At 38.0% G+C, this 12,549-nt stretch overlaps 1 protein-coding gene across 12 annotated transcripts in view; it reads right to left on the bottom strand.

Annotated features, from left to right (window-relative positions):
- Positions 1-12,549, bottom strand: part of cux1a (cut-like homeobox 1a) — a 123,927-nt gene that overhangs the window by 56,473 nt on the left and 54,905 nt on the right. For all 12 annotated transcript variants that reach the window (XM_056271562.1, XM_056271560.1, XM_056271554.1 and 9 more), the window contains one exon: positions 10,490-10,537. In XM_056271562.1, coding sequence (XP_056127537.1) covers positions 10,490-10,537 — 48 coding nt within the window. The remainder of the gene's footprint in view (positions 1-10,489; positions 10,538-12,549) is intronic.

Here is a 12,549-nt window from a genome sequence, read left to right as displayed (position 1 = left end):
ATTCACACACGGTAAATCATTCATTTTTTGACACATGCGATATTTTTCCAAGTGCTGGGTCGAGGCATTTTGGGGGCACGCTTCAGGTGTATACACTCGGGCCGTTTCTGGTTCGCTTTATATAGAAGGTAATTATCAGGTATAAATCCAAATCCCTGTGAGCATGAGATGACAGAAACAGGTAATGAGGGACTCTGATAATGAGAAGAACTTTTGGCCTTAATATAGAGCGCCGCAGACACGTACGTATGGGCAAATTACATACTGTATCTGGGTTACGGCTCCCACTGCAAGAAGAGGCCTTCATCATTTCCTGAAGATAGATGATTTTCAGAATGGTGGCCACAGTCACTGAGGTACCACCCCTAACACAATCTAATTGTCAGTTTGCCCAAGGATGCATGATCACGGTCATAACAGATGTCAATAGAAGGCAATGCAGATTAACAAAAATATGTAAAAACATTTTTTACAAACATATGTCTACTTAATCTTCACTAATAAGTTAAAAAATATATTTTTTTTACTTTTGTTAAACTCCCCCTTACTAATAATAAATAAATAAATAAATAAATCCTGAAGTTAATTATTTAAAAATTATAATTTAATAAAAAATTATATATATTAACAACTTAAAATAATATTTTATATTAATCATTTAAAATAATATTTTAATTTAAAATAAATTAAATTAAATTATAAATGACAGTAGAGCGATAAAGTGCATTATAAGAAATACTTCTTGGTACATCTTTAGTACCGGTATACTCCTAATCCAGATACATATGTACAGGCACTATCACAGCATGAGAATATCACTGTCAATAACTATAGAATTACAAAGGAATCATTGCACTACGCAGTAAGCCTCTGTCTTCCAGGGTCTCGCTGGCACAGGTGACCTTATTGACCCTTCAGTGGCGATGTATGACAGCTGGAACAAACCCAGTGCCATAACACACAACAGGGAAAGAGAGCGAGTGTGTGAGAGGGGTAAGGTAGTAATATAGGCTCTTCAGTTTATACAGCTCTAATAAAGACACTGATCTCTCTTAATCTGAATACACACACAGCTGTGCTGATTCTGGCCAGATTATAATACATCATCCAACTGCCTTCTGTTGTGGTTTGACCAAAAATACCCTGTTGATATCATCTTGTCAACATAAACGTTATTTTGCAATTGATTTCTATACATTTTATGTTAACAAGTTGATTGAATTTACATTTAACTCCCTACTTTTCAGTACTGAATAAAACAAGTTTATAAAAAATTCTCTCACCGACATTTTCTGCAATCTTGGATTAATTTTGAAGCTTGTCGCAATGCATTCTGGGACTGCTTTCTCCACAATGCATACAATGCTTGACTAAAATGACGTATCTTAGAAGGCAACATTATTAGGTTGCCAACCTTTTTGGACAGCTTTTGAGTTGGAACCAATACTGCATCTTGCTAGCGTCTTTCCACCAAATGCAACAATTCTCAAGTTGCTGAGAACTGCATTTATCAGAGTCTTAAAAATGTGACAACCAAAGGCAGGAGAAACATCTTGGATCGACACATTAGAGTGATTGTCTTCAGTAGGGTGTGGTGAACCGCTTATAGAAATTACAAAATGCCATGGCAGCACTTTCCCACCGTGCAACTCTGATGATAACAACGTACTGATGACAGCCTGCTGTAGAACCAGCATGCAGCCAGGCCCAACTGGGCCAAATCTAGCAAACTGGGTCAAACCTGACAGGAAACAAGGACCCAAATCAGTATGGCCTGTATACAGTAATTTAGGAGCTGCTAAAAACTGAACCAAATCTTCACCTAGCTTAACCCGAGTTCTACATTCCAACAGCTGGAGTTAAGTCCTGGAAAATTCCAGAACACGGAGCTGGGTTTTTCAGTATTCCAGAACTCAAAAGCGGTTTCTTAAGATTCTAGAACTCAGTGATTGGTGATGAAGCAAAAACTAAAAATCATCTTTGATTTAACTAAAATGGATGAGGTGTATTAAAAAACGTAAAACCTTCACTAGTTAACATATTATTAGACACTACTAATAGTAATAATACTAAAAGTCTGAAACTAGAATGCACTTTTTTTTTTTTTACTAAACTAAACTAAATATAATAGACAAATTAAAAATAACCAAGCTTGAATCCTAAAAGGGTTTTTCACCATTCTTGGACTCAGAACTTGAGATAGTTCTCCAAATTCATGGTTCTTTTTACATTATGTCACAATGGTCATAAGAATGTTCATAAAATTCTGAAGAATTCCAAGTTGTAATTAAAAGTTTGACTAAGACGCAAGCAGTTTTTACAAGTCAGGAACTTGTAATTATGGTCATTTTGCTATGACGTGGACGCAGCATCAGATCCTCCAAGGTTCTTCAAAAGCCTGCAAGTCTTTCTGAACCTCACCGAAACGGCAGTACCCCACACCCAAAAACAATGTGGTCTGAATCAACAGTATTGCTTTTATCCATTAAGAAAATGTTGAACTCCTGTGCTGTTTACATGTTCACAAGTGTTGTGTGTTTGGTCTTCCAGCAGCGGAACATCAAATAAAAACTGTAAATCTGCAGCCCTGAGACGGCTGGCCTTGATGGATGGAACAGGGCAGTTGCCACTGTAAATATCCAACATGTAACAGACTTTTCACTCCTATGGGAAAGAAATTAAACATTTTCAGATGTTTCTTGCCGGAAAACATCTGGATTGGCCCAGGCAGGGCCAAGTTCTGCAGCCCTCTTGCAGATGGAGCAATTAAACTTGTCTCTGTTTCTCTCTCTCTTACTCGGCACGGGTCCACGTCTACCCCTGAAATCCAGCAGGAACCAATGTCAATTTTTAAACTCTCAGAGCTCTGAACCAGACATGAGGTTAAGAGACTGTAAGGCTGCCTAGAAGCAGGCAGAAGTGCCATGCGTGACTTTGCGGATACCGTCGCAGCTCAGCGTAGATTATCTGCTCTTCTCTTACTCTGCTACCAGCTAAATCTGACGGCCAGGGCATCTGGCATCATCATGCTGCAGGACTTAAACACAAAGTCATGCAAACAGCCCCAGATATTATACCCTTCAAATAAACGCTTACAAATGGCCACATATAGGGAAGACCTGAATCAGTTGACATGCCAAAGATGTGAACAAAAGTCAAACGTTTTTTAGGGAAATTAGGAAAAGTTTATTCAGAAAGTACGCAATAAACTCACCAATAGTGACAGTAAAGACATTTATAATGTTACAAAAGATATCTATTTAAAATAAACGCTGTTCTTTTGAACTTTCTATTCATCATAGAATCTTGCAATAAAATGTATTGCGGTTTCCACAAAAATATTAAGCAGCACAACCGTTTTCAAAATTGATAATATGAAATATTTTTTGATCACCAAATCAGCATATTGGAAGTGACACTGAACATTCATAAAATTGAGCTTTGCCAACGCAGGAATGAATTACATTGTAAAATGTATTAAAACATAAAACAGTCTTTTTAATTGTAATAATATTTCACAGTATTACTGTTTTTAATGCATTTGGAGATGATCCTTGGTGATCCCGCAGCCTTGGTGAGCATAAGAGACCTCTTTAAAAACATTAAAACAAAATAAACGTACTGACCCCAAACTTTTGAATGGTAGTTTATACCTCTACGTTTTTTTTGTAGCCTTTTAAGGTGTGTCTCTATACAGAAATAAACCTACCCTGAGAAACATTCACTGGAGTAAAAAGTATGACAACTAGCTCCAGTCTCTCCATTTTACACCAAACACACACACACACAAACACAGTCAGTTCCGACCCTTTGAACCACACAACATACAGTCTATCTGGTGGCATCAAAAGCATGCCAGTTTAAACAGCGTTATTCCCTTACGGTCCAGCCGGAACAGGGGTTGAGATGGGTGGGGGAAACGGTTATAAATAGCTCTTGTTTCTGTGAGGGAGCACAGACTTGGCACTGCTGTTAGCGGAGCCAGAAAACTCCATCAGTTCTACTGACCTGCATCGCCTTCAAAACAGAAGACCAGCCTTCAAACATATTTGACCCTCAAGTTTCTCTTAGTTCTGTTTTTGTTTCATTTTGCCTCTTTTATTAGACTGAGTGTGACAGGAAATTATTTGTGAGAGAAAGGAATGGTGCACATTGCAGACTTGAACCTGTGTCACCAAGGCTCCGAGCACATGCACTAACCACTGCACCATAGATCTAACTCTGACTTACTTATTACAATTTATTATTGCAGTGGGGATTTGGTGAAAATTTCTGGATTTGAACCTACATCCATATGAGCACCAAGGTTAAAAGTGTCAAAAGAAAATGCATCCAAAAGGACGTGGCTAGCTAACTACCTGCATGCATATATAGACAATTCAGATTCATCCACCACTGGACCTGAACTCATTTATCTGAGCTGCCAACTGCTAACCTCCTCTCTCCTCAGCACTTGGCCATGTTCAGCATCTGCAGACTCCGGCCCGCTAAAATTAGACCACAATTACGTCAAATCAATACTGACTTCCAAATTTGTAGAACTTCCATGGCACTCGGTAAACGGCTGCCAGAGTGATTAGCTGTTTTCACAGAGATATTTGCTCGCGGGTCAACTTACTCTCTCCCTCTCTCCGTCTTGCACTCTTTCTTTCAGAATGTTGAATTTTCCACTTAGTAATGACAATTATTTATTATCAAAATGAAGCTTGAGATAAGAAGCTAAATGGGGGCTTTTTTCTTGCACTTAAAAAGGCACAATAACATTGAACTGCACATAAACTCTAGGAGTCCAAACTATTTGAGCAGTTTCACATAACATAGTGAATCGCGAATTAAGCTAATTAAATCTGAATTAAGGACATGACTTATCTTTGTCCAGGGTACCAAGTGAGACAGGACCACAAAAGAGTAAATGTCAATCAAAACAAAACAAAACCAAGCCCCCCCCCAAAAAAAATAAACTAAGCAAAGCAAAACACATAAAAATGTAATAAAAATGACCACTAGCTATACCACTTAAAATGTGCTCTCCTTTGGTCATGTCTTATCTCGCCTAGGGCACCAAGTGAACAAGGATCACCTCAAATACCCTCTCAAAAAAAAGAATAAATAATTAAAAAATTGAGGCTGGAAGCTACAATACAGCAAGTCTTCAGCTAGCATCTGTAACATATGGCTTGTGGCTATAAATGAGTAAAAACAAAAAACTCTTTACAATTATTAGAGGGACCCCCCCTCCCCCAAGTCTATAATTTACACATACACACACATGCGTGTGCAACCCCAAACAGGGCCCCAGCCGCGTGCTATGTACAGCTCCCTATTGTACTCTCATTTCCTGACAGGAAAAGAGGAGGCTCTCGAACGAACGAATGAAAAAAATGACATGTGGTAAGGACTCTGCGCTGACCCAAGAGATCTGCGTCGGTCTGACTCAAACGTGCTATTTTAACAAACCCACCGTTACAGGAAAACGGAAGATAGAAATTAAACAGAAAAAATCATTCACCCATTGCAAACGGCTGTATTCATTGGTCTGTCTGCCATTATGAATTATATATGTGCTCTATCTTTTTTTTTTAATTGGTGCTGTAAAAATGAAGTCTCTTTGTCTATTTTAAGATTTAATGGACGGTCAGACTGACAAGACAAAACACAAGGGAACCCATCCCTCCCGCCAATTATCGTCAAATAGCTGACGCCTGAAAAAAATGCCCAAAAAAATTCCCATTTCTGGTTGGAGCAGTCAGGCTTTTTTTGTTGAGGTCAGGCACTGTCAATAAGTAAATATTTCTCGATGAAAAATAATAGGCGTCTAAAACGATTTTGCTGTTAGAGTGGTGGGATGGGGATTTATATTTAACCCAAGCAGAGATTTGAAGTGGGGCGACTACCTCAGTTAATGACAGGCTAGTCCTCGAGAACACAGCTCCGAAACCACAATGAGCTATAATGGAGCAGTTAGCCAGAGGTACTGGCTCATGAGAGGAGAACGGGGAGCCACTACTCACAGCCCTCACTTCATCAAAGTTACATACGGCCGTGTCTCACTGTGCTTCGAGCCCCTCGACAGCCTCTTAATGTAAGGTGCTGCTGAAGGCAGTCAAACGCTGCATTACATATACAGAAATATAATTTAACGGATAGTGGAAGTGCTTTTGAGGTCAAAGGAAAGGAAAATTGACACATACTTCTCACTTTCCTTCTCTTTTATTATTTTTGGACTTTTTTGCCACTTCGTTAGACAGAATAGTGAAAAAGGAGCAGAAAATTATTGAGGGAAATAGAGGAATTGGGACGTCAAAGTCGCACTTTTTCCAACATAAGAGTGCCAATGATGGGTTTGTTTGGAAAAAATGAATGGAAAAAAAAAACCACAGCCTGGAAAAACAGGCAAAAAAACTTCTGGTCTGGAATCGACAAAGTCAGTAACTGATTAAAGAGGTATAAAATATTCTTTAAAATCAGTCCAGCTAATAAGTGCTACAAAAAGTACAATCATATTTTGGACACACACTATTTTAATATTGCACAAAAAAATCTAATTGATAAAAATAAAATAAAATTCAAATAAAAAATAAAATAAAACAAATATCAACTCTTTGAAGTAACTTGGGTTGCCATGTAAATATTATTCAGCATCATGGTATTATGAAAATTACTGTATCCTCTATAAAAGAGGGTGGGCTAAACTCCTGATTGGATGGGCCAGACCCCTCTGGAACTGAGCCTGTACAACATAAATAGAGCCAAGAGTTATTCTGAACCTGCAGTTAAATACTTTACAAAACTCAAATATAATCATATGAAAGGCCTATTGTTTAAAAGCACGGCTATTTTATGAATATCTTTTCAGATAATTTAACATTATTAGCATAGAAGAGCAGGAAACACTTCAAAGCTCTCACACTTGAGTTGCTGGTAACTAAGAGATTGAGAAAGCCTTACAGCGAGTTATTCAGCGCAGCGGGTTATTCAACCTAATCAAACTCGGTTTGACATCACGCAACAGTACAACTAATTGACTGAATTATCAAGGAACATTAGGTGTAACTGTTTTAGCACAAAAAAACAGCTTGTATTGGACTAAAACAGACCTTAATTAAAGTAAAGAATGTTTTAAGAAGGTGGGGCTCAAAAACGCACTCAAAATCCTTATATTATTATGATATTTTAAGTCTGTGTTCCAATGGGCATTTGAATATCTGCCTGCTGTCATATTGAATGGTAATGTACATTACTTATGGAACACAGCACCATGTCCCAGTTCTTAACTATCAGCAAAGACCTGTCAAAGGAAACTCAGCCTCATTCCCTGAGAAGAACTGGTGAAGAACTTATTTCACGTCCTTTTTAAACAATTATTAAATGTGATGAAAACTTTACTATTGCAATATTGGTGTGCTTGTAAAATTATAAACGCTTTTGTGAATTTATGCCAACAATTCACAGCAAAAAAAAAAAAGAATCCGTGTAGTCTAAAGACCAACAATAATGTATAAAATATTTTTTTTATATAAAACTGGTGCATCACCGAAAATTGATCTGTACTATCTGTTAAATCCATCCATCCATCTATCTATCTACACACACACACAGAGAGAAAGAGAAAAAGAGAGATTGTTGTTGGAAAGATATGTGACCCACCAGTTGAGAACCACTGATCTAATTAAAATCTTTTTGAATATATTTAGCAAAGTAAAAAAAATGACTTGATACAAGAATAGAGCCATTGTCATTCTACATAATATTGTTACTGATTACCAGAGCGTCCAAAAGAAAATCTCATTTATGCCTTAAGGTTAACCAAAAAAAAACTAGTGCTGGGCAAGTTAACGCGTTATTATCGCGTTAACGCATTTATTAATTAATGCCGACAATTTTTTTATCGCGCGTTAACGCATGTTTTTTTTTTTTTTTTTTTTTGAAAGTCCGTTGCTCACTGGCTCTGAATACACATAGTCCTACAGTCAAACCATGATCACAGGAGGGGTGGGATGTTGGTCAGCCAGCAAATAACCCACCCAAACAAGCAGTGGAGAGGCTTTGGCAGGTTCTCTCAGGTGAACAGAAAGGGAGACAGCGCTCCGCGAGTGAATGACAGGCGCTCTATTGATAGTAACCATGGCAACGGCTTCTGTGCACTACGCAGCTGTAGCCTTTTTAACTTAAATTAAAATTATACATAACTTTACCTGATAGGCCTGCGTTTAGTTTAGCGGGGATGCTCTGCCATGTGAATTCCCTCCTGTTGATGTCCTGATAACTATTTAGATTCTGGAAACTCACAAACAGCGAGCCGAGGATCAGTCTCTCTTCCAATGATTTGTGCTGCGCGTCGTGTACAAAAAGTTAGACAATTCCACTTCGGCAACGCGCGGGCGCGTGCGTGAGGCGAGCATGACTGCAACAGTTTCACAGGAACGCACCCGCTTGTCGCTGCACCTGTGCTCGACCACTTCACCTCACTCTCTGTTTAATGTAATCTTACGTGGGAAACCATGGCATGCCATGACCAAACCTAAGCTGCTATCAGAGAAGTAACGTTGGTCGACTTATATCTGTAGTTTGTGCTGCTGCTCCCTGACACAAGATACCTGTTCAGAAAAAAAAACTCTTTTAACAAGCTAGATAAAAGGTAATGCCCTGGCAGTGGCAAATAGCTTTGTTTAAATATTTGATTTGATTACATTAATGTTTAAGTTGAGATTTACAAGAAATATTTTATTGATACTGTGTAAAGGGAATATTGCTGGTATAAAAGCACCTTATTTGTTTAAAGTTTTTGGAAACCACATGTTATTGCACTTTTGTAGCAGTACATTTAAATCAAAAGTGCGCAATACACTACTTTAGAATTCATTATTCAATTTTGCGCGTAACAATGCGATTAATCGCGATTAATCGCACGAAAATCATGCGATTAATCGCGATTAAATTTTTTAATCGTTGCCCAGCACTAAAAAAAACCAAAAGATTCTCTCTACCTCTGAGATGTGAAACTCAGGAGACCATCATTCTGGCCTGGCCCTGAACAAATAGACTTACCTGACACCATGGAGCGAAAACATCATTAGGATTTCGCTCTCATCCGACGGACGGGAAAAAAAGAGCGGGAGAGCAAACAGCGAGAACGTATCAAAACTGTCTGATCTGATTAGATCCTGACAAAATATGGAGGCTTTGTACAACACAAGCAGGCCTCAAATAACAAGAACAAGAAAAACAAACTGTCACATAATAAGCACTGTTGAGAAATCAGGTGGGCTTTTTAGCCCGTCACGACTATAATCAGACCATCTTCCACCAGGTCTGTGACGAGTTAAGCAAACAGGTCTTTTCCCTCTCGTTCCTTACAAGGAAGGTTGTGAGATTAATTGGTGTGAGCATTATATACACATATTTCATATTTGTCATATTTGCTGTGTTAAGCCATGAGGAGAGTGTAGTTTAACAGTAGTGCACTCTGACCGCTAGCTGAGCAGCATTGTCACACTGCATTGATTAAACAACTGAAACTATTGCTATTTTTTTCCTATGAAAATGACTCCAGTCTAGATGATCAGGAATTTCACGCAAAGGGGAGGTTACCCCACGAAGAATACAATGTATTTTGGAAAAAATATATGCTAATATCATATTTAAAGAATACTTTGAAAAATAAAATAGTCAAATAACATCAAATAAAATCATTCCAACAATACCTATATCTGTGAATATAAAGCCTATATCAGGGGTGTCCAAACCTGCTTCTGGGGGGCCACTGTCCTGCAGAGTTTACCTCCAACCATATTAAACACACCTGAACCAGCTAATAAAGGTCTTTAGACTCAGAAACTTTCAAGCAAGTGTGTTGAAGCTAAAAATCTGCACTGGACACTGGCCCTCCCGGAGCATGATTGAAAACTCCTGCTCTATATAATTATATATATTTCCAGTATCCCACCATACAATATTCTGGTGTAAATCAGTTACATGTGTGTCTTTTAGCATGTTTCGGGAATTAATTATGAATAATATCAAAACCTTGAAGTTTGAGGCAAGTTATTGATTTTATAATGCAGGTTCAGATCCACACATTGGATTTGGGGGGTCTTTAAGAAAGGCCAAAAAAAAATCTAAAAACAAACTAGACAATAACAAGCTTCTCAAAATGATATATATAATCTTCCACCTGTTTTCAAACATGTTTCCCTGAGCACTCGCCCCACCTGCAATTGGCTGGTCAAACAAATAGTGCCACCCTCAAACTCACACCATTGGTTGAACCAATGCCACTGTTGTTGGGCAGGTTGAGGGGCTCAAACAAACAGATGAATGTTTTCATACCGCGCTCAGAGCCACAGTATTTACACTTTTTACAGAGAAACAACACAAATGGCTTACTTACAGCTGTTTGGGGGATAAAAGTAAGCATTTATACATAAAAAAATACACACATCATCTTTAAGAGTTTAGGATAATAAATACGAGTAAAAAGACAACTCACCTCTGCTTGGAAGCCTTTCAGCAAAGGAGCTATCTGTTTACGCAAATCCTGCAATAGAAAAAAAAAACAGACATTAGAACTATAAGAACTATTATTTTATAAGATTCTGAACAGTGTTTGAAATTAATAGATACGACATTGTCTATCAAATTCTCTTTTTTTTTTTTCAATGTAGCATTGGTGGAACTCAGGATATTGGGAGCAGACAACGCCAGGCATCTGATCGTAGATGGAGGGGGAAAAAGGGGGGAAAATACACCAAATGTATTCAAATGGATATCTTAATTTATCAAATGTCCAAGGGCTGGGTTTGTTCTCTTCAAAAGAGGGGAAAAAACACACAGCAAGTGCGTGCCCAAGTGTATGCACATGCACAAATGCTCTCTCACACAAAGGAGTATCACCTTGTGCTGCTCCTGACTATGGGCAAAGGACAGTATTTGCTTTAAGGAGTGTATATGTATGCATCCATACTCTCTCTCTCTTTCTCTCTCCTGATATGCCCTAATTTTTCCCTTGCATGAGTTCTCCATGACTCAGTCCTCTCTGCTGCAAAAAACTGCTCATGCAAAAACAGCGAGAACAAAAAGCAAAGTGTAGCGCCACATGCATGTATACGTGCGCTACAGCCGTGCAGTCGATGCGAATAAATTACATAATTATTTCTAAAGAAAGATTTACAACTGTAGTCTATTACTATATCATCTTGTCATAAAGTTGCAGATGAATGAGTTGCTTTTCGGCTCATGTTTCTGAGTGATATGAAATTTTCATAAAAAAAAAAAAAGAAGAATCATAAAGAGAAATAAAAAAAAATCTGCTTCTGGAAAACAAACCGTGTCTTTGTTTCAAGTTTTGCATGGCAGCGCACCTCCCTCCTCTTACAGGCCCTTACAGTCGAGTAATTTTGATGCCGTGGTATTAAAGTATATCAGATTAAGATGAACATCAATGCCTCTTTCATTTGAACATAGGGTGGGTGTTTCAACATGAAATGACATTACACACGGCTGTGAATAAATCTCCCGGCCGGACAAAAAGCCCTCACATTAAAAGTCAGTATAGGAATGCCTACCACGCACAAACACATTACTGAGCGCTGGGGCCGAATAAAACGGCGCCCTGAGTGCTGTAATCGCCAGGACGCAGGCCATTACGCCACTGCGGCATAAAGATATACACATCATTACCGAAGCTGCTCGCGTTTCATTAGCAGTGTAGGAGTCACCATGGCAGATATATTTAATATAATGGGCAACACAGAATTGTATTTTACAGGAAAAGTAGCAAAAAAAAATCCTCCTCCTTAGCCCGTCCACTCCAACTTTCTTTATGGTTTTGTCTGTGGTCTAAGAGTTGAGTAATGATCAGTGTATCAGGACAAGAAGATTTACAAATAAGATTATGAAATATTTTAATAATTTAAGAGAAAATACTTTTGCATGATCTATATGCATTAGTTAGATCACAAAGTAAAAAAGCAAAACAAAAAGGTAGCTACTTAAAAAATATGCTCAAATACAAGATAAAAAACAAAATATAAGATAGCTCAAATTTTTTGGGTAATTATACTTTGTATGTGTGTGTTATTCTATAAATGGGTAAAATAATAAATGTAAAGAATAAGTATAAGTGCCCAAACCTCTCATTTGAATGGGAGTTTTTTTATATATAATTTTATAAATTAGTAAATATTATGCAAATTAGCATTTTTACAAAGTTGTGAACACACCATTTACTGTAATGTTTTGTGAACTGCTAAAATGATGCCAATAATTATTGGTATTGTATTGCCTATCAGCCAGCCTATCATCAATACCAAAATTTTGGTTTCGGTACAATATTGATCTAGCCTGGTTAAAACCAGACCATTCTCAGTTGTAACTGAGTTATGGTCTGGCAAAGCGTCATAGACAAATCATTTCCAGAGGGGCGTCACCAACGGACGTCGCGGATAGACCTAAAACCAATCAGAGCGATGAAGGAGATGACGTATGCAGAGCGGCGGAGAAACATCTCAGAGTGTTGTTCTTTGCTCGGTTTTTAACAAAAAGGAAACG

Source organism: Rhinichthys klamathensis, unplaced genomic scaffold (assembly GCF_029890125.1).
Source record: "Rhinichthys klamathensis goyatoka isolate OS25496 unplaced genomic scaffold, OSU_Roscu_1.1 h1tg000321l_1, whole genome shotgun sequence".
In the NCBI taxonomy this organism is placed as follows: domain Eukaryota; kingdom Metazoa; phylum Chordata; class Actinopteri; order Cypriniformes; family Leuciscidae; genus Rhinichthys; species Rhinichthys klamathensis.
The sequence above is the reverse complement of the archived record's forward strand: the minus strand, read 5'-3'. Positions and strand labels throughout refer to the sequence as shown.